This window comes from Symphalangus syndactylus, chromosome 2 (assembly GCF_028878055.3).
Source record: "Symphalangus syndactylus isolate Jambi chromosome 2, NHGRI_mSymSyn1-v2.1_pri, whole genome shotgun sequence".
Taxonomy (NCBI): Eukaryota; Metazoa; Chordata; class Mammalia; order Primates; family Hylobatidae; genus Symphalangus; species Symphalangus syndactylus.
Genome location: NC_072424.2, coordinates 34549112 through 34572693, shown reverse-complemented (window position 1 = coordinate 34572693; position 23582 = coordinate 34549112). Strand labels below are relative to the sequence as shown.

Below are 23582 nucleotides of genomic sequence, written 5' to 3'. Positions count from 1 at the left end.
AGAGTAAATCTGAAAATGACAATCTTATTATTAAATAATGGTGCTATTAATATTTTATTAAAGTAGACTTCAAATAAGCTCTTTGATTTATCAAAGATTTTATTGGATAAATATTGAAATTTTTCTAATTTGCCTTACTACTTCACAACAATTAGCTATTCTTCTGGCTAATCTAAAAACTTTGAACATTCTACCAGTATAATAGAAAACAAATTTTGGGTCGGGCGCAGTGCCTTATGCCTGTAATCCTAGCACTTTGGGAGGCCGAGGTGGGCAGATCACTTGAGGCCAGAAGTTCAAGACCAGCCTGGCAAGCATGGTAAAACCCCGTCTCTACTAAAAATACAGAACGATTAGCTAGGCAGGATGTCACAGGCCTGTAATTCCAGCTACTTAGGAGGCTGAGGCATGAGAATTCATTTGAATCTGGGAGGCGGAGGTTGTAGTGAGCAGAGATTGCACCACTGCACTCCAGCCTGGGTGACAGAGGGAGAGCCTGTCTCAAAAAGAAAAGAAAACAAACAAACAAAAAACAGAAAAGGGAAAAAAAAAAAAAAAAAAAAGACCAGGCACATGGTTCATGCCTGTAATACCAGTATTTTGGGAGGCCAAGGCAAGAGGATTGCTTGAGCCTGGAAGTTTAAGACCAGCCTAGGCAACATAGTGATAGCCCCATCTCTCCAAATAAATAAATAAATAAATAAATAAATAAATAAAAAGATAAGCTGGTCATGGTGGCATGCACTGTAGTCCCAGCTACTTGGGAGGCTGAAGCAGGAGGATCGTTAGAGCCCAGGGGGCCGAGGCTGCAGTGAACTGTGATTGTGCAACTGCACTCCAGCCTGGGTGACAGAGTGAGACCCTATCTCTAATAAATAAATAAAATAGAAAAAAAATTTCCATGTTAGGAAAAAATGAACTCATTTTTTTGAGAATTTTCGTAACATATTTTTAGTGCATTTGACTTTTTCAGTGTTGTGAAGGTTATAGCACATTACTAAATTTAAATACTGGTTATGTACTCTTAGGAAACATCTTTACTATAAGGCATTAATATGGGTGATGGAAAAATTATCATCTTGAGCTATATTGTTTTACAGAGTAAAAAGCGACAATATGACCAGGAAATTGAGAATCTAGAAAAACAGCAGAAACAGACTATCGAACGCCTGGAACAAGAGCACACAAATCGCTTGCGAGATGAAGCCAAACGCATTAAAGGAGAACAAGAGAAAGAGTTGTCCAAATTTCAGAATATGCTGAAGAACCGAAAGAAGGAGGTAAGTGTAAACTACTGTTTTTAATTACTAAAGTTTTTTTTTTAATTGTTTTAAGACTATCTAAGGAATTAGGAATACTAATAATACTTGAGAGTTAAATAGCACTCATTCATTCTTTCATTCGGTCTTCTCAGCAGTCATATAGAGTTGTAATAAGGCCAATCATTATTCCCATTTTACTGCCAAGAAAACTGGAGTAAGAGAGGTTTTAGTGACCTGTTTAAGTTCACCTCAAGAGAGGTTTTAATGACCTGTTCACAGACTACCCCTAAATATCCAGCTAAACCTTGAATCAAGTCTTCAAATTGAGTTTAATCCATCTTCCGGTCTACCATTGTCCTTAATGCAACACATTTAAGTCCTTATATAAAAGTATTTTTTAGAAAACTTACTATGTTGTGTTTGCCAGGGGCAGCAGTGATTCATTTTATTATTTATAAGTTATTTGTCATCTTTAATTCACACTTTTAACGATTTTGTTTGTTGATTAGCTTTATTGCCTTTCATGGATATTGTGCCAAACAAAAGCTGAATAACCTGAAATTTGACATGCTATCTATAACTCATCAAATTGTGAGGTACTTTGAAGAACTAGAAGTGGAACATATCTGTAAAGTCATTTGATTAGAATGAGTTCTTTCATTGTTTCCTGAAACTGTTTCATATTGTTATAGAATCTGTTTGCAGTATAAAAGCTTGTCATTGCTTCAGAAGGAAGATTTACATATTATATTAGCATCTTTTTTTGTCTCAAATTAAAACTAAAAGAGCTTTACATGTAGGTAATTTTCAGAGATAATTTTATAATTTATTAACATTTTCAGTATAGGAAGACGATTTGCCTTTTCATGATATAAAAGACACCAGAGACAATGATTATGATCAATTTTATTAGGGTTGGAACAAACAGAAACCTCAGCCAAACTAATAAATGCATTTTCACTTTTGTTACACATCTCAAATACCCAGATTCATTGACCTTAACTTTTAAATTGAGAAGAAAATTGAATGTCATATTGCTGAATCTTAAGGATTTGCTTTAAAAAGGATAGAGTCAAACATTAATAAATACAGTGATTTTATGATTTCTTTAGATAAAGATGAATGAAATGGTATGTAATTTTATTTGATGTGGCTTCCATTTCTAAAAATCACTATTTTATTACTGTTTCTTATGTTTTATGTAGAATTGCTGTATATACTGTGAGGTATGACATTACTGGGGCTACATGTTAATTTTCTCACAAGTAGTTTTTGAGATATTCTTTATATCAGTTAAATTTTAAAAATTGTACAGATAAATACGTGGTTTAATCCTAAATATAAAAGTCTCAGTTGTTGTTGTTGTTTGGAGGTAGGAGAGTTTCAGCCACTGAACATGTTTGAGATATGATACGCATATTTTAAATAATTACATTATTTTTTTTTTTCCTTATTGCTAAATTTCTTGCATTTGGGGAGTCTCTTCCTTTTAATGGTGATTTGGTTTCATGAGGGATTACTGATAGGAAATTTTAAATACACGATGTTAAATCAAAATCAGTCTCTTTCACGGACCATCAATAGCATGTGGTGATTTGGAATCTGGTTTCTTTTGGTGCTTCTACTTGTAAACACATGATTGTTTTTCATAGTTGGATTACAGATCTATTGTTAGATGGAATATACTTCTAGTATTTTGAAATGATTAAAAGAAGGAGCTCTAAAATGTACTTCATTCTATATTTTATCTGCTATAATAAATCATAGCTTACTAAACTTATTTTTAAGAGTGCTTATATTACCAATTTTTAAGTTGACAGGCTTCGCTTAACTTGTCAGCAAAGGGGAATATTATTCTAATCCTATTCAAGATCATCAGATACATTCATTTTTACCACACCATGTATAAAATGGTGTTATTTATGAAAAAACTTAGTATCCATTTATTTCTCCTTTGTGTATTCTAAGACTTGCTTTCCTTTTTTGTTTTTGGCCTCATTAAGTAGGTTTTATTTAGCATTATTTCTTTAGTATGATCAAGCCAATTATGAAATTTTGCACTTTTATAAATGGCATTAGCTTTCCTTATGTTCAATATTTCCAACTATGTCAACAGATACATTTATAATTTTATGATCTTTCAACAAGGTCAGTTGAGTTTATCACCTTTAGTTCAGCATCAGTGCTGCAAGTAATTCTTCGCTGGTTGTCTTTGGACCTTTAAGAAAGAGAATGATACATAGGGTTATTTAGCAACTAATTAACCTTTGTGTGGTATAATGTCCCTTTCTGCACTGAGATTATGCATGTTCTATTCTTTCATTCTTTTTCACCAGACTAACACCTATGCTAATGCATGTTGAAAGGAACTTTTTAACAACTTTAATATTTGATTTGTGGCTTATCTGCTCTCATAACTGCTTGCTGTGGAGAAAGTATTATTTCCCCACCTCCTGCATGCTTATACACTGTAGGTTATAAATGAAGTGGAGAAAGCACCCAAAGAGCTGAGAAAAGAGCTCATGAAACGCAGGAAAGAGGAGCTTGCACAAAGCCAGCATGCTCAGGTAACAGCAGCAGCTTAATGCTACTAAAACCAGAAAGCACCATTTTCTCACAGCTTGATAAACCATGGTTGAAAGGGTAAATTTTAAGTGTTATTATTATGTGATGTTGACTTCTCCCCATTCAAAAACTCCTGGAATCTTCTTTATTTAATACTAAATTCATACTAATGGTGACATTTGAGTTGCTAATATGAAATTAAGTGGAATGTTTGGAAAGTTGACTCCAGATGAAATAAACAAGTATATGAATGTATAATCCACTGTTACCTGATTTTAATCTTGATGGGAGCTTATAGTTTTAAGTAGTAATGCCAATGTTCGATAGAAAACTTTTAGGACATAAAAATAGAGGATGGTATATAAGCTTTGTGCTTACAAAGAGTATGCCCATTAAAACGCTATTATTTCTATAAAGTTCAGTTAGAAGAAAAATAGCAAATGGTAACTTTAAATGGTAGTTCAAACATGTATTACTTTTAAGCTTGACAACATAAGCAACTTTAAGACTGGATTTTAAATATTAAGTACCTTGTTTTTCTTTTTGGTTCACAATCCAGCAGTTAAACAGACTATTTTTACCTATATAGAGTTTAAAGCAACCCGATCTAGGTTATGATAAAGTTAAGCCTTGTCATAAGATGGGTGAATTCTTTTTTTTTTTTGTGAATCGGAGTCTCGCTCTGTCTCCAGGCTGGAGTGCAGTGGTGTGATCTCGGCTCACTGCAACCTCCGCCTCCCGGGTTCAAGCAATTCTCCTGCCTCAGCCTCCTGAGTAGCTGGGACTACAGGCATGCGCCACCACGCCAAGCTAATATTTTGTATTTTTAGTAGAGACGGGGTTTCACCAGTTGGTCAGGATGGTCTTGATCTCTTGACCTCGTGATCTGCCCGCCTCAGCGTCCTAAAGTGCTGGGATTACAGGCGTGAGCCACTACCACTGGCTTGGTGAATTCTTTTCAAAATGAGATAAATTAGTATTTTTAACAGAATTTTCTAGAATTATCTCACATGACAAAGTCTTTCATATGAAGGAAGATGAATCTTCTGATTAAATTTACACTAAGCCTGGAGGCAAGGATAAATAAGCTCAATTTTCCCATTACATAAGTCAGTGAAAAGAAGAGATGTGTATCGTGTATTAATTGTTCCTTTGAATTTTCTTTTTAATGTCGTTTTATGTGATTCAACAAGTGGTTCCCAGACTTGTGGATTTTATAGACCTATAAAAAGAAACATAGAAACAATAAAAACCACTGGGGACCATGACATGGGCTGCCATTAAAAAATTTTTTTTTTAATTTTGCTAAGTAAAGATATTTTAAAACTGCCATTTACTTGTCACCAATTTCAAAGGAGAGAATATTTTTAACACCATGAAAAATAAGGAAAATAGAATCTTAGAATTTAAAAATTAAAACTAACTTGTCTGAATAAATTTTGTTTGCTTTTGTTTTTTTCTTGCCATGAGCCATTGAAACATTTTGTCTTGGCCTGGTGTGGGTATTCTTAGTTTAAGGTGGTTAATAGCAAACGCAGCATTTACTATATGTCAGGCATTGTTCTAAATGCTTTATGTGTATGAACTTATTTAATCTGAGTTAATTATCCTTGAGGTAGTCTTATTACCCCCAGTTTACAGTTGAGGGAACTCAAGCACAGGAAGGCTGAGTGACCCTCCCAAGATCACACACCTGGGTAGTGGTAGAGCCAGGATTCTCACCCAGATAAGTTTGGGTACATGTTTCACACACTGATTCCCTGCACCATGCTGCCTCTCATATTTAAGCTACCTACTCGTGCTGCAACTTAAACTCCAGTCAGCTTGACTCTGGTTCTTGGCCATGTCTTGTTACCAAGTGAAGAGGAAGTCCTTGCTGGCCACACATGTACTTTTGGATAATTTGGATTTCAAACCAGATTAGAATAATATGGTTTTTGCCTTATAAAGGAATATAGGCTTTTATTAATTCCAAAAAGGCCATGTATCAAATTCTAAAGTCGAAACTGAGAATTAATGTTGAATGAATTAGATAATACTATGTTTTAATAAGACTTTCTTGGTGATTTTTCATATAATTTTGGGAACAGGCCAGTATTTTGAGAGTAGAGCTGAAAGTAATCATAAATTCCTTCAGTAAATCTAATGAGGAATTTAGTAATCTAACAAATATTAAAAGTATTTCTATCTACTGCTTTAAGCGAAGGTACAAAAGCTTTATAACTTTACAGTCGATTTCAAACTTTTTTTGAGAATTGATAAGTAATGGTCATACAGTCATGGAGCTAGAACATATTTGATCATTTAAGTCCAGTGGTTTTCAAACTATACAACAGGAACTTTTGACTTTGGAAGAAGCAACTCTGGGAGTCGCTAAGAAGGCAAGGACTCTGGGCTGTGAGCCCCTGCTTCTGCGTCAACTCAAGCAGCACCACTTTTGCTGTGTTTTGTAAACTGGGATTTTTGGGGGTGAGTTTTAAAAAAGGGGGTTCTACTAGCTTAAAAAACAACAGCAACACACTAGAGTTTGGAAACCACTGATCTAGTTCAAATCCTTCATTTTACAGATGAGAAAGAGGTCCCTCTGTTAAGTAACTTGTTCCAGGCCTCAAGAAACTCAACATTTGTATAATTATTCTTTTCATTTACAAAAAGTCATTCAGATATATTCTCACCTGGGAGGTGCATTCTATTCTGATCCACAGGGTGTTGCTCAGATCATGATTCAGTCTTTTCAGTTGTCATCTTGTGCAGTCTTCAACGCCCAAATGCAGGACGTAAGTCCCACGTGCCAGTGGGAGGATGGCTTCTCCTGTTTTACCTGCCTTTTCACATGTGCCTTTTCATTGTTGGCTTCATTTGCCAAAATCTAGATGATTGATACATGATAATGTTTGTAATGACAATAATAGTAATAACCTGACTTTAGAGTACAGTATTCTTCAGAGTTTTCACATTTGATTCTCATTGCCACCACCCTAATACAGGGATGGAGTCATATAACCATTTTACAGATGAAGAAATTGAGGCACAGAAGACTGTGATCTGCCTCAAGTCACATAAGAGATTAACGGTAGAGCTGGAACTAGAGCACTTTTAACACAGTGTTCTGTCTACCCCGCCACAAATTCTAATTTGGGATTTTCATATTTTTCAAGAAAATAAAATATCCTCTGAATAGTATAAGCTTTGCACATGTGAGAAATTGAATGCTGTGATTAGATTTTTGTTTTCGTGTGAAGTGACATTTTGATTGCATATATGTTTATGTAGATGTTTTACTTATGGATATGGTCAGAAAAGCCATGTTAAAAGTAGTGATTTTCATTCCATTTAGCTCTATTTTCCATTTATTCAAGTAGTCAATAATGAATAGTGAGTTGCTATTCTCCTTATTGTAGTTTTAAGTTAAGTCGGAAATTCCAAGCTGTATTCTTTCTTGCAGTTTCTGTAGGGAAATAACTAGCTCATTTAACACTGTAATTTTTGTTTGTGAAGTTTGATATATACAACAGGAGCAGATAGAATACAGCTTGATTTCAGCCCCTCCTTTTTCCTCTCCTGAAATTAGACTTGTTTTTTATTATTGGCAGCTGTTTGACTTTTTACAGTTTTCTAAGAGAGTAAGTAAAACATTGATTTTTAAAAGGAGAGGGAGAAATTATGAATTACGATCACTTTTCTGATCATTACCATTTTTAGCCTTTCTTTTCATTTAAAATGCTCAAATTCTATACAAATAGCCCAATATATCATAACCCTTTCTTACAGTTTTCTAGACCTCAAAGTTGTATTTTTAATGTTTATAGTTATCTGATTAATATGATAAAACTGTTTATCCGAATTTAAACTTGTACTTTTAAAGGGCACTCATTTTACAATTTGTGTGTTTACTTTAAAAAATGATTTTTGGCCTTAATAGTTTGGGTTCTTTTGTTGTTGTCTTTTATTTGTTAATCCAAGTGATTAAGTTCATCTGGTTTTTTTTAAGGTGTGTTTGTGTAATCTTTTTGAAATGTGAGTGCTCTTTTCGTACCTGAAAGTAATTTCTAATTATAAATTCCATTGTGAATGTTACTGTATTTGGCTTTTGAAGTTAGGGAATTTAGTGAATGTGTAATAACATTAACATTTTGTTTGTTTTGAGGTAATGAAATATATTGATTAGTGTGTAAGGGACCTTTTCAGATAATTTTTAGCTTTAATATAAAAAATCCTTTATACACTGTCTGACTACATAGTCATCCAGATTCTGCTTTAATTTTTCAAGTCTATAGCTCTGTAAGGCAGCTGGGTTCTTTGCTAACTCTAATTGTTAGGACTTGTATACATTGGACTTATTCTGCCTATCTTCACTTTTACCTGTTGATCCCTGTCTTACTTCTGGAGCCACACAGTGCTAGTTCTGCCTGCTTCAGTATATAAACAGTCATAGCTCTTCTTTACCCTTTATGAGTTAGCTGCTTTAAGGAACACTTCTCTAGTTCTTTCAGGCAGTCATTGTGAGGCGTGGTTTCTGAATCCTTTATTCCCAGCTTTGAGTTTTCTGTGGTTTACTTTTGAACTTTTAAAAATGTGATACTAAGGGAAGGGACCCACTACTCTTTATGTGGACTGAGACCAAGACTGTTGATACTTGGGACCAATTGAGTAGAAGCTCCTTGAAGGCAGAACTCTCTTTCATTAATTTTAGTAACCTTCTAAGTAGTATAGTGCCCACCATTTACTAAGTGCTTAATAGAGGTTTTCTTTGAATTGAACTCTTACCATGTTTAATTTAGACGTAAATACAGTAATATGAACAAAAATTGCATAGATGAGAAATTACATTTACTGTTTTAGTGCTGGCTTATATTTACCTTTTTTATTTTCCCATAAGTATTTATTCACCCCATCCTTTACTTTTGTGTTTGATTTTTTTGTGCCTAAATGTAAGATTTATATTTATGCTAGTTAATTTAGACTCACTGTTTCTGTCTACACAGATTTTTTTTTTAATCCTGTATGCAAACCAATGATAAAAGTGTTGAACAAAAGAAAACTCTTTGATATTTTTGCAGGTTACGTTGTTTATTGAACAAGTTTGTATATAGAAATTTTACAATTGAGGCCAGGCGCGGTGGCTCACGCCTGTAATGCCCAACACTTTGGGAGGCCGAGGTGGGTGGATCACAAGGTCAGGAGATCAAGACCATCCTGGCTAGCACGGTGAAACCCCGTTTCTACTAAAAAATACAAAAAATTAGCCGGGCGTGGTGGTGGGCGCCTGTAGTCCCGGCTACTCAGGAGGCTGAGGCAGGAGAATGGCATGAACCCGGGAGGCAGAGCTTGCAGTGAGCCGAGACCGCGCCACTGCACTCCAGCCTGGGCGACAGAGCAAGACTTCGTTTCAAAAAAGAAAAAGAAATTTTACAATTGAAATTACAGAAACAGTTTAATTTTGTTACGAATAGTAGGAAAAAGAAAAGCTCGAACAACTTTGTTATAACTACTTAAAAGATAGGCTTGGAGATTTTGCATCTCTTTAAATAAAACTCAGAAGCCCTTATTCTAGATAGTTGAATTTAAATATTCATTGAAAGTTTCTTCAATGATAATTGCCTTAATGAGAAAGTTTTACAGGTGACTGTAGCCAAGTTGGTAATTGCATTTTATAGAGGCATTCGAAATACTATATATGTATTTATGCTAAAATGCAAATGATGATGCAGATGAAACAGCAGCATTTACAACACCAAACTAGTTCACTCTCTGACATGAACTTTGTCACCTCCAGAGATTCAGGATGGTAGCAAGGCAACCATCCTGGGGAGTGGAGTGAGACTTTCTGTGCATTTGAGGAGCTGCCTGGCAGTGATCCAGACCTTGTCAGACTCTGAGGCCTCAAGAATAGTTCCAAAATGCATCTTGGGTTTTGATCTTCTCGAGGACGTGCAAGAGGGGGGATTACAAGTGAAATTCTGCTTCAATTCTAAATTCTGAATCCACACAAAAATTGATTGAATAGTCCTTGAGCCAATCACTACCTGCTGTAACTGCCAAGAGAGGGATGGACAGATCCAAATTTACATTTCCTCAGTTTGGATGTTACTCCTTTTCTTCTGTAAATGTATGATTCTAGCAGAAAGACCATAAGTCACTTTAACATTTCCTTTTTTTGCACAATAATTGAAGGATATTTTTCTAAAGCAGAAATTTGGCATTCGGGTAGATAGTATGTACTCAATAAATATTTGTTGAATGAATTAGTGAATCCCAAACATGTTTATAGAATTCTGTGATTATACAAATTTTCTTGATAGATTTATAGTATGTAACTCACTTTCCTATCCCCAGTTTGCATTTCTCTAGCAATGCATGACTTCTCATTAATTTCTCAACTATTGTTCTTTTTAGGCACATGCTGTAGATACAGAAACTATCTTCTTCTTTTGAGATAGCCATGGTATTTCTTCCTAAAATTTATCTCCTAAAATTCTTCCTCTTTAGTTCCCCAAATTCTGGTATCTGTTTTACCTGTTAGCTCTTAATTGCCTTTCTTCCTAGAGGGCCTTTCTTTTTTTTTTTTTTTTTTTTTTTGAGATCAAGTCTCACTCTGTCACGCAGGTTGCAATGCAGTGGCATGATCTCAGCTCACTGCCACCTCCACCCTCTAGATTCAAGCAATTCTCCTGCCTCAGCCTCCCTAGTAGCCGGGATTACAGGCACCCGCTACCACACCTGGCTAATTGTTGTATATTTAATAGAGATGGGGTTTCACCATGTTGGCCAGGCTGGTCTCGAACTCCTGACCTCAAGAGAACCACCCATGTTGGCCTTCCAGAGTGCTGGGATTACAGGCATGAGCCACCACACCTGACACTTAAAGGGCATTTCTTATTTATCCTTGTTTTAGTCACACCATAGTGGAATGAGTAATCAGTTTTAGAAGCTGCAAATTTACTGTTCTCTCAAAGATGCTAGTGTAATAGGGCACTTTAATTATGAGTGGGCTATATGTTTATTCTGTATGTATCCTTCTTAGTGAGTTTAGAATATTATGTATTCTAATGCTTTTTTCGTAGACTGAATTGGGTGACTAAATACATTTGTACTATATAATTTTGGTGATTTTAAAATCCAGCTAACTTTGCAAACTTGGTTTGGAAATCTTGTTAACCACTAATATATACAGCCATATAGATAAATGGATGTTTAGTTCATTAGATACTTATTAACTGACAATTAACTGTTTTTAATAGGAGCAAGAGTTTGTTCAGAAACAACAGCAAGAATTAGATGGCTCTCTGAAAAAGATCATCCAGCAGCAGAAGGCAGAGTTAGCTAATATTGAGAGAGAGTGCCTGAATAACAAGCAACAGCTCATGAGAGGTAATTTTTTTAAAATTAAGAAATACTGCAAAATGTAGAATTCCTTATGACAGTAGAAATGAACGTAAACATATAACCCTTAAAATTTCTTCTTGCCCTGATGATACTGGAAATATATCTGAATAATTTTGTATACTCATTATGCCTTATAGTTGTTAGTATACCTAATGGTCGTGTGTTAGAATGGGATTTAAAGTACTTATCTTCCCTAACAAATTAGCTTAGATTTTTTTTTCTTTCATATTAAGATTAAATAGGATTTTAGTGTTCGGGGTAGGACATTCTCTGTTTATACGACATTAGAACAGCCTGGAAAGAGGTAATAGATATTGCCTTACATTGGTTACAATTGCACTTACAGCTCAGAATGTCAATATGTGTGTGCAAGTTAGTGTATTTAGAATACTTCTATGTAAATATTAAAATGAAGAGCAAAGTACATTAGTAAAAAAAGAGCAAAGTGACATTTTGAAAACTGCTGTCTTCTAGCTCGAGAAGCTGCAATTTGGGAGCTCGAAGAACGACACTTACAAGAAAAACACCAGCTGCTCAAACAGCAGCTTAAAGATCAGTATTTCATGCAAAGACATCAGCTACTTAAGCGCCACGAGAAGGTTAATGAAAGGAAAATTTCTTCATTTTTTTGTTCGTTTTAAAGTTTGCAAAGCTATTTAGTTTTGAAACTTAAGTTTCTTAGATAATCAATTTTAGATTTCCTTTCTGTCTTTTATCCTACAATTTCTTGGATGAAGTTTGGAGTAATTAATTGTATATTGATCATGATTGCAAACTTCTTTTCTACAAATTATGAGGAAAGTAACTAATTACAATGCTTAAAGACGTTTTACACCTTGTAATCTTCATCTTGGCTCTCAAAGGTAGCTATTTTGGCTCTAATTGTGGTTCAAGTATCTTAAAGTATGGACTCCTTGTACTTATTAAAAGAGTTTGCAATATAAAACTCTCATCACTAATAACTTTCTTTTCTTTTTATTCTTTTGAGACAGAGTCTTGCTCTGTCACCTGGGCTGGAGTGCAGTGGCACTCAATCATAGCTCACTTAACCTCGAACTCCTGGGTTCAAGGGATCCTCCTACCTCAGCCTCCCAAGTATATTCATGTACCACCACACCCCGCTAATTAAAAAAAAAAAATTTTGTGTGTGGAGACAGAGTCTCACTATGTTTCACAGGCTGGTCTCAAACTCCTAGGCTCAAGTGATCCTCCTGTGTCAGCCTCCCAAAGTGCTGGGATTACAGGTGTCAGCCACCAGACCTAGCCTAACTTCTTACGAGTTATTTTGTGCCTAGTATTTTGCTGGTCACTGCAACAAGGGAGAGGGTAATTATAGGAAACAACAACAACAAAATGGCATATTTGAATATGCATGTGGGTACTGACTATTGTTTCTGTGTCACTGGATTCTATTTAAAACTTTCATAGGAAACAGAGCAAATGCAGCGTTACAATCAAAGACTTATTGAGGAATTGAAAAACAGACAGACTCAAGAAAGGGCAAGACTGCCCAAGATTCAGCGCAGTGTAGCCAAGACTCGAATGGCTATGTTTAAGAAAAGTCTGAGAATTAACTCAACAGCCACACCAGATCAGGACCGTGATAAAATTAAACAGGTAAATATGCAAATTAGTCTCTCCTCTTTTAGGTTTTAAAGTTTTGAATGACCATTAGAAGTTCTACAAAATTCCTTTCTTTCTAAACAGTTAGAGCCACCTTAGGCTTGTTGATGTTCACTTTAACTCTGTGGGCTGGGGCTATAGATATATGGCATATACCAATTAGTCTTCCCCAGGATGGTGGGGCTGGGGCTATAGATATATGGCATATACCAAATAGTCTTCCCCACAGAGAGTAAAGCCCTTCCTCCTGTACCCCATACCAGCTCCTGAGCTAGACTGGTCCTAAGACCAGCCCTGGGAATGAGATGACTTGGACAACTTTTCAAGTCAAGATATATGGCCTCACTGTGATACTTCTGTAGTCACGGTCACACACACAAATTAACTCAGATCACTAAGCAGATAGGAGGATCAAGATTTTAATCAGAAGTTCCTGCTCCCCCCTGAAGCTGTGATGTGGACTCCAGGTTTGAGTCTCAGCATATTATTACTTGTAGCTTCAGTGTATTGTGCCTTGTTTTGTTAAATTCCTTTATATCTTCAGAATATATAGAAATCACATGCTTCTGAACTATAATTTATCTTTTTTTCTTATTTATAGTTTGGTGCACAAGAAGAAAAGAGGCAGAAAAATGAGAGAATGGCTCAGCATCAGAAACATGAGAATCAAATGCGGGATCTTCAGTTGCAGTGTGAAGCCAATGTCCGCGAACTGCATCAGCTGCAGGTCAGATACGGAAGCCTGACAGCAAAGCCCATAGGATGCGGCAGCACAAGTGGCTGCTTTTGAGAGAACACTCGCTAGCCAAAGTCAACTGCATCATACTTACGAACATGCTGGGTTTGAGAGGTTCTGTTTTTTGTACAGATCCAAATGAAGATCAGTTTAGTATCATAGGCACTTGTGTAGATTATATATAACCATGATTAATGTAAACATGAAGCTAAATTGTAACCTACGAAATTGAGTCTTTCAAAAGCGGTATTGAGTATGGTTTTTAGTATATTTTGCAAGAAGATGTGGAGAGTTTCAAAATGATGTAGACAGTTTTGTTGTCATATTCTGAATTTTTTTGTCGGATTCTAAATTTAACATTTCTTTTCCATTTAGAGGGAAATAGTTTATTTTCTTCTAGGTTTTTGAAATAAGTGGTAAGTTAAATACATGGGAATTTTTCTCCTAAGAAATTTAAAGGTTACTTGAGAGAGGGCTGATTTAGGACCTTACATAGAGTGTACAGCCCATCTAAAATGTTTAAGATTTCAGAGTAGTGTATAAATGTGGGTATCTATATATTTGCTTAATTTACTATAGTAGAACAGATCCTAATAGATTGGCCTAATGGGCCAATAGATCTATTACAGGAATAGATCTATTAGGCCAACCCTTTAGTACCAGATCCTACATTCTGTACTCACGGGTAAAATGTATGCAAGCTGCCTTCTGAAGTGTCAGTTTTATGAGCAAATCTTCTTAGAAAGGAAAAACAAAAGCTCAAGCTAGTTCTTTTTAAGTTCTTTTTATATTGTATGTAATAGTTCTAGCTTCTAAACTTGTAAAAATGAAGCTATGATTCATTTCCTAATTCATGGCCCTTGGTTTTTATAGAGGAAAACTTGAATCTCAGTAATAGCATGATATTTGATGAGTAATTTATTATTATGGAAGATAATTGTATTTGTGAAAAATTGCTTAGTTGATCTGAAATTTTTTTAAATCCCAACTTTATTTTCAGAATGAAAAATGCCACTTGTTGGTTGAGCATGAGACTCAGAAACTGAAGGAGTTAGATGAGGAACATAGCCAAGAATTAAAGGAGTGGAGAGAGAAATTGAGACCTAGGAAAAAGGTAATTTTAAAAGCTTTAATTAAAATGATATATGTATACTTGTCCGTCTACCCAGCTATTGGCTGTTTACCTACTGTGTGTCAGGTACAGTGTCAGGGGCAGGAAACATAGAGATGAAAAGACAAAATTTCTGTCCCCAGAAGGTGTGGAATCTAGTGACAAGCAGTTATGAATTGGTAGGGTCATTGCTCTGAAGGAGGTGAGTACAGGATACAAGAGAAAGGAACAGATTTTGTAAGCAGAGGAGGAGGAGAGCTTTAATCTGCCTGGGTAAGTCAGGGAAGGTCTTCAAGAGGAGATGCCTTGCAAGCCAAGTGAGTCTTGAAAGATGAGTAAGAACTTGCTAAGCGGATGGGCTGATTGGAGTGAAATGGGATGATCTGAGTAGAGAGAAGAGAATGAGTGAAAAGGAAGTGTACAGAGAATTGTAGATCGTTCTCTGACATTGGAGTATAAGAGGGGGTGTGGGCCAGTGTGTAGTCACTAGGGAGGAAGGAAGGAAGCGATGACAGCTGAGTCTGAACAGGTCAACTGGAGCCATATTAAAAGGCCCTGGTATTCTATGTAAACTTGAAATCTGGTAAAATAGGGATGGTGTCTTCCCTGTCTCACCCCTTTCCCTTGTTTGTACTTGACACCCTATTCACCTGGTCTTACTGGCTAACCATCTCACCCAGAGTTTTTGCTATCACTATATGACCTCTGAACCTTGGCTACTCAAACTTAAACCTTTGTTTTGCGGGGGCTTCCTGCCTACTATACATTTCTACCATTGCTTTCTTCCATCCATCCAATCAGTCAATCAAGGAAATATGTATTTAGCTATGTGCCAAAGGAAGTGAAATGACTAAGTGAGTTCATAGTGTGGCTTTTTGTTTGTTTGTTTAGACGGAGTCTCACTCTGTCTCCCAGGCTGGAGTGCAGTGGCGTGATCTTGGCTCACTGCACCCTCCGCCTCCTGGGTTCAAGCAATTCCTCTGCCTCAGTCCCCCAGGTAGCTGGGATTACAGGCATCCGCCACCACACCTGGCTAATTTTTGTATTTTCAGTAGAGACGGGGCTTCGCCATGTTGGTCAGGCTGGTCTCGAACTCCTAACCTTAGGTGATTCACCTGCTTGGGCCTCTCGAAGTGCTGGGATTACAGGCGTGAGCCACCATGCCCGGCCCATAGTGTGGTTTTTTAATTTAAATTTTATTTATTGTTAAATTTTTTGAATAGGTAATGTATTCACATAGTATAGAATTCAAAAGGTACAGAATTGTAAATGGTGAAAAATCTCCTTTACCTACTTGCAGCCTAGCATCTGCTTCAAACACCCTAGTTGAACTTGTTGACAGTGGTCACAAGTGAGTTGCTGATAATCAAATCCTATGGCCTTATCTAACTGTTCTCCTTAAAAGTCTTGTTTCTTAAAATTCTCCTCTCACCTGGCTTTTGTGACACAGCCCTGCTCATTCTCTGTGTTCTTTATCCCCTTTTGTCTCCTGAAATGTAGACATTTCTCAGTTTTGCCCCTTTAGTAAAGAACAGTCTTTACCTTGATGATTTTATCGCTAGTTATGGCTTCAACTGTTGCATATAGACAACTCCAAAACTTAAATGGTAGCGATTGTATAGAGCACGAATTGTAAAGTCATACAGATGTGGGTTCAGATCTCAGTACTGACACTTACTGATTAATATTCTCACTTACCATTTCTAGGCCTAGTTTTCCTAATTTGTAAAATGAGAGTGATACTACCTATCTATTTGGTGTTGTTTATATAGCAGTTATCTAGTACCTGAGCTATAGTAATGGTTCAGTGAATGGTTGCTATTGCTATTATTGTTTCTTGTTTTTATTATCAGTTTGAGCACTAAGTGCCCATTTTCCATCTGAGTGTTCTGCTCCTCCTCATTTCACCTAGGCCTTGTGGTTCCTTTTTTTGGTCACTGTATCTCAGTAGCACCTATACTGAACCCCAAACGTTCTGTATCTGCTCTCCTTTCTTTGTTTTTCTTTGTAACAATTCATCGCCATCAGACACATTTGTTTATTGTCGCTTCTGGTGAGTGAGAATATAAACTCCTTAAAAGCGTGCCATGATCGCTTCATTTATTGATATGTACCCAGTTTCTAGAACAGTTCCTGGCACATTGTACAGATGACTACATACCTGTTCAGTGCTGACTAAAGAGTATAAACTCAGTGGAGAGAAAACCAAACTCAGCATCCTTTTCCTTCATCTCCATCTCACCTTTCCCCACTCACTGCAGCCCACTCACCGCCAGATGTTCCTTCATCTCCATCTCACCTTTCCCCACTCACTGCAGCCCACTCACCGCCAGATGTTCCTTTATCTCCATCTCACCTTTCCCCACTCACTGCAGCCCACTCACCACCAGATGTTCCTTCATCTCCATCTCACCTTTCCCCGCTCACTGCAGCCCACTCACCATCAGATGTTCTTTTCTGCATTCCTGTTCTCTTAACTGACATCTACGCTAGAAACCAGAATTATTTTTCATTTCTGTCACACCCTACATTCAATCAGATGCCAATTAATTTGGACTCTTTTTCATAACGTGTCTCCTTTCTTTCTCACTGCTAACCTGGTGCTTGTTTAAATTGTTCAGGAATGTCCTAATGGGCCTTCTAGTTTCTAGTTCCATTTCCTTTCTTCCCACTCGCCTGCCATCACTGGAGGATTTATCCTCAAGAACATCTCTTGACACTGTCATAGTGATGTTGAGAAATCTTCAGTTCCATCAGAGTAAAATGTAAATTAATGCCTCAGTTTGACTGCGAAGCCTTCATAGTGCCACACCTGAGTCACAGTCACCCTTTCTAGCTTCCTCTCCCACTAGCCACTTTGTTCCCAGTTCATGTTCCAGCCTTGGGTATAGTGGCCACTCCTCATACCAGCTCCTCAGCTTCCTGCCTTTGTGCTGTGTTTCGGCTCTGTTTCTGGCATGCCTTCCCCATACTGCCTATCAAATTCTTATCTTTCCTTCAGCACCAAGCTCATGTTTCACCTCTTTTGAGAACCCCTCCTATATCCTTCCTTCTTTTCCTATGCTTTGTACCTCTACAGTACCACTTATCCCTGAATCACTTCTCCACAAAGTCATTGATACCTGTAACAAGATGCCATAAACTGGAGGCTGGGGAGTCTGAGACCAGGGTGCCAACACGGTCACGCTTTGGTGAGGGCCCTCATTTGGGTTACAGACTGCCGACTTCTCACTGTGTCCTCACATGGCGGAATAACAACTCTCTTTAGCCCCTCATGAAGGCATTCATCCCATTTGGAGGGCTCCACCTCATGACCTCATCCCCTCTCAGAGGTCCCACCTTCTGTGCATAGTACCCGCACATTAGGGATTAGGTTTTATATGGATTTGGGGGGCACAGACATTCACATCACAACGGTGCCTCTTACATTTCTCAGGCACTTATTTTTGCTCTGTATTATGGGGGTAAAAATGATTCTGGTTTAGGTTGTACTTTTAAACAGCTTATATTATAGTCTAGTGTGAAAGAAAAGACAGGCGCATCGTAACTAAAATAACAAGTAGGCAGGGGTAAGTGCCATGTGGGAGAAACAGATAATAGTTAATAATAGGTACCATATATTAGGGTGCATAGTATGTGTAAGTACATCATTATCACATTTAGACTTCACATAGCAAATTATCCCTATTTTTACAGCAGAGGAATTGAGGAATTAAGTGGTTTTCTAATATAGGGAAGGTAAGTAATGGACCCAAATTGTCCATGTATGTGGCTGAGCTGGACTTGCACATAGGGCTGTGCAAAGCTTATGATCTTAAAAAATTGAGCAGGCGTGTCTTCTTGAGGATTATATACAAAGAAAGTGTTTTGGACAAGTAGTTTTATCTTGGCTGTCAGCATAAATTCTATATATAATACCAGCACACAACAATTTCTTTTTCCCTTTCTTTTTAAGACACTGGAAGAAGAGTTTGCCAGGAAACTACAGGAACAGGAAGTATTCTTTAAAATGACTGGGGAGTCTGAATGCCTTAACCCATCAACACAGAGCCGGATTTCCAAATTTTATCCTATTCCCAGCTTGCATTCCACCGGATCATAACACTGGGAAGCATTCTGTGTGTGGGTTTGGCTCTTTCAGTATGTCATTCTGTTCTCATCTTCTGCCACAGTCTGTCAGATAGCTCACGAAGACAATCACCTGCCTCACCTTCTAGGTGTTTTCTTTTTTTGTTTTTGTTTTGTTTTGTTTTTAAGCAAAGATGAAGGGAAAACGAACTAAGACAGATGCTAGGCCATGTTGGCAAAGTAGCATCTTGGTGACTAAGGTGACTGTGTATATTCATCTTAAAGATTATGTTCTTTAGACACTGCTACCTGAAAACTGTTGGAGAAATAATGTTTAAAGTTATTTAAGAAAAACTGTTACATCACTAAGTATTAATAAATTCTTCTTACCTGACGTAACTTCTCAATGATGCCTAAATTCTGTAGTTGAAGCTCTGCTGTAGAGAGTTGGGATAATTTTCTTTTGGTGGATCAGCTCTCATAAAAAAGCTATGATTTGCTCAAATATGCTATTGACTCAGTAAATGAATATTTTTTTTCTTTAAATAGGAACAACCTCTTTTTTTTTTTTTTTTGAGACGGAGTCTCACTCTTTCGCCCAGGCCGGACTGCAGTGGCGCTATCTTGGCTCACTGCAAGCTCCGCCACCCGGGTTCACGCCATTCTCCGGCCTCAGCCTCAACCTCTTTTAAAAAAGAAAAATTATTTCAGTGATTCGTCAAAACAAATTACCTCTTTAGGCATGAGCTAATAATTGAGGGTGCTAATTTTCTTAAGATAGTGCCTAAAACACTAAATTTCAGTCAAGTTGTAAGTAGGATTTTCTTTTTGATCAACAGGGACAAAAACATCTTTAGAATTAAACATGGTTGTTTTGGAATTTTTGCTTCTCTTACCATTTGATAGAAATTTTCATCCTAAAATACATGTACAAAGTTTGGAAAGATGAAAAAAAGAGGTAGCTTTTAGATTGCAAATTGGAAGTATAAAACTCATGAAATTTAAGCAATGTAGGTTTAGCTATCTGTGTTTATTTTCTAAAATAATACCTGAGCTGGTTAAATGATTTCTCTCCATCTTAGCTAATTCTGTTTAAAACTCTGTCAGAGGCCTGCAGGCTGTGAGTTATATTTATAAATATATCTTCGGAAATTAATCTTAAAAGAGGCATTTGTTCAGAATACTTTTTTAAAAGTTTAAATTAAATATTTAGGCACGTGTCAGAAATTACTTTTCCTTATTTTGAAATGAGGCTACTTATGTCTTGGTTTTATTTTGTTCCATGTTTAAATCATTCACTTTGATTTGAGTGGGAAAAGCCTGAAGCCTTTATTATGTGGTTGCTGATGTGTGTAATTATTAATGAAATGTTCACTCCTAGTCCCTTATGAGGCTTAGAATTTCAACCACGTGTCAGGTCAGACAGTATTATAAACTGTACTTTGCTGTGTGAGACAGCACATTTGTGAATGATGCTTGCTGCCTGCCATTTTCAACCTATTGTCTCTTAAGAGTGCTAGGTACCAAATTGTGAAAGTTTGTTTTCAGTTATATTACTTTTGAGGCTGGTGAAAAATTTAAGTGTAACTTTGTGGGAACACTGATTCATATTTAGAAAATGTAAATGTCTGTAGCACTTTCTTGCAGTTAATTTGAAAACTTTGGATGCTGAACCTTGTTTGTCAGTGATTTAGATGATTTAAAAATGCATGTGTGATTTTAATTTTATAATTGTTTTGACAAGCATAATTTACTTGGACAACTTTGTAGGTAGCCTTAACTTCTGGCCAAGTTTGTTTTTTATATAAATATATATACATATATATACATATTATGTATAGTTGTAAATTCATACACTTATCACATGAACGTGTTACTGTATACAAAACTCTTAATGCTTTATTCTCAAATGCTGGGTTGAAAAATGTTTTGAAAGCCTTTTAAAATATATATCTTTATAAAGTAATATTCAGGATGATAAAAATTGTTTATATTGTTATGATAAAAATGACAGTATAATGTAGCCCAGTGTATTTAATGATTTATTTGAAGAGGGATTGGGAAGGAACGTTTTCATACCACTTTCTCCTTTGAAATTTTCAGTTTATTGACTTTTAAAAAATGAATACCTCAGGCAGTAGACATTTTTTTTTCTAGTATCATTTAATTGATACCCTGTGTGCTAAACAGTGTGTGGTGCCTGATTAATTTGGTCTGAATATTTGATTCTTTCTGTTCCTTTCAACTTGACATTCAGAGTATTGACTCAAGGAGAGAGGCTCAGAGTGGAATGGCTGACGCTGTGGGTAAGGTTGGATCTCCCTTAAAACTGCCTTTTGGATTCAGTGTTTGTGCTTGAGTTCGCTTTCAAATATGACCATAATCGTGTGGGTGCAAGACTGTACAGTGATACGTATGTAGAGGTAAAACGTTCATTTTAATACTTAAAGTTATATAAATCTTTTCAAAAAGTGTTTTGTTATAAAATATGCCATTTGTACCCATACCAGCCCACCTCTTCTGAGGCCCTGTATTCAAATAGATGATAGTGATCTGTCTTTCCTGCATGAAGTGTAGGTGGCGAGTGGGCGAGGGGCGCAGACTTCTTTGAAATCGAAGAGTACAGTCAAATCTACTCCTGATTTGGTGGTTCTGTTGCTGTGGCAGAATATGCCATGAAACACATAAAAACTTCTCCGAACGTGCACCCTCATCAGCCACCTCCTCCCCTCTTTCCCTGAGTGCTGTGAACACAGCAGACCTGCATACTTCTGCAGATCCAGCTCCTACAGCTTGGGGCACCAGGCTGCCTTTCCTAGTCCTGTTAACAACCATACAGTGTGAATTGCTGAATTAGCTGCTCTTCTATGTGGAGTGACATTAAGCTTTTTCTTATCTTTTTCTATGGGGAAGCTATAGGGTGGGTAAGGAAAAAATGTTGAATGCTTTTACTTTGCTGAAAATATTAGAACTCTCTTGTGACAGGATACAGCAAATTATAATTAAATATAAATTACCAGAACCAGAGCTACCTCTAAGTCATACTTCCTCAAGCACAAAGCTCTCAGGCATATGAGACCCACCTTAATGAAGGGTCTCTGATTTCTTGAGCATCAGTGAGTTTCAGAAGTGACTATTTTTTTGTACTCTTCTAGTTTCCTTGTAACTACACACTTTTTCCCATTCCACGCTACTTAAATGACAAAGACGCTTCTGAGAAGCCAAATTCTGTCCAAGTATTAACTAGAGATATTGTTGATTAAAGAAAATCTAGAACTGAAGTGAAAGAAGAGCGTTCCAGTTCTAATAGTCTTTTGATTAACAATTCTTTTCTGAGAAATGATTTTTATAAGAAATGGGGTGATGCTTTAAATGCTTTTCTTAAGTTGAAGGCACAACAGTTAATGGCTGTATTGTTGCTATTCCGTTGCTGACATGTTTTTGATAAAGCTTTAACATTCCTGCTACTAATTTTGGCGGAGAGTGTTTGCCAGGTTTCAATGTGGGCTGCAGCTTTTTGTGCTCCTTCTCTGGTTTGCAGTGTAATGAGTTGATAAGCTAAATTTTCGGAAAGAATTTTGTTTCAGATTATGCCTCTTATCTACTTGGGAGCAACATGTCTTTTCAATCATGGGATTGACACATGAAAAATAAAGTTATTTCTTAATCAATTTTGGGAAGCAGTCTTTTATTGAGAATCTTTGAAACTGGAGTGTCCTGCCTGAGAACACTTTGCAGTTGTTGGTCCTAGTTACATTGTAAAGCTTGCAGTCCCCCCAGGTCTTCTGACCCTTCCAGAGTTAGTATTCCTAGCTGTCTGTAGTCCACAGCACACACGCAAACACACACACACACACTCAAATGTAGTTTTTAGTGGTAACTTGCTGGGGGTTGTCTTTCAGCATGCACACCCCTCCTTTGGGAGGTGCTTAAAATATTTCTGTCACCCTATGTGTATATGTGTATGTTTTTAATTTCTTTCCCCCTTGGGATGGATGATTTTTCTCACCAAGCATTTCACAAATCATATGACCTCACTTCTGCAAAAATAGTCTCTTCGTCATTGATAATGTTCATGCAAGATTCAGTAGACGCTAGGCAGCATCACCGGCACGTGTCCAGCTGGAGGGAGGCATGGAGCGTCATTTTCTAATCTGGGAGCATTGTGCACTATTGAGCTCATTCTTGACTTAAAAAAAAAAAAATGAAACAAAAGAGGCTCACATCCATTGCCATCCAGCTGAGGACATAACCTCAAATCTGCCCATCCTCTTTCTGAGTTTTGTCCAGAGAAGGTAGTAAGTTTGGACTTGTACCCTATTTTACTTGAGCATAAAACTCGATGAGACTTTGGGTATCTTAGGTAAATCTAGTAACAAGGGAAAAACTCCTATGTCTTGATTAATCAAGATAAGGATCACTATTAAAGGGGATATAATACTTGAACCCCTAAAGCTACTTTTTTTAAAAGGGTCAAAACATCTTTTCCCCCCTTTTTTTGGAAGTTACTTTTAATAAGTGTAAAAGCTACAATTAAAAAGTAAAAAATTCAGCCTTTGGGTAAAACTAATGAATTCTTTTGAAAAAAAATTATTTAAAAGGCACAATTCCTTTATTATACACAATAGTTTTCATTAGACAGTAAAACTCAAGTTGTTTGAAATCTGAAGGCTGTATGAACTAATTTTTATTTTATTTTTGTTTTATTATTTGAGATGGAGTCTCGCCGGCTGGAGGGCAATGGTGCGTTCTCGGCTCACTGCAACCTTCACCTCCTGGGTTCAAGTGATTCTTCAGCCTCAGCCTCCCAAGTAGCTGGGATCACAGGTGC

At 36.8% G+C, this 23582-nt stretch overlaps 1 protein-coding gene across 2 annotated transcripts in view; it reads left to right on the top strand.

Moving 5' to 3' along the window:
• The window catches only part of SLK (STE20 like kinase), a 62760-nt gene extending 40338 nt beyond the window's left edge, over positions 1-22422 (top strand). Inside the window, exons 12-19 of one of the 2 annotated variants that reach the window (XM_055250031.2) lie at positions 1101-1280; positions 3737-3829; positions 11069-11198; positions 11688-11812; positions 12642-12830; positions 13438-13563; positions 14573-14686; positions 18639-22422. In XM_055250031.2, coding sequence (XP_055106006.2) covers positions 1101-1280; positions 3737-3829; positions 11069-11198; positions 11688-11812; positions 12642-12830; positions 13438-13563; positions 14573-14686; positions 18639-18785 — 1104 coding nt within the window. In that variant the 3' untranslated portion in view covers positions 18786-22422. The remainder of the gene's footprint in view (positions 1-1100; positions 1281-3736; positions 3830-11068; positions 11199-11687; positions 11813-12641; positions 12831-13437; positions 13564-14572; positions 14687-18638) is intronic. The other variant, XM_055250041.2, reaches the window with a different exon arrangement.
• Positions 22423-23582: the final 1160 nt, after the last annotated feature.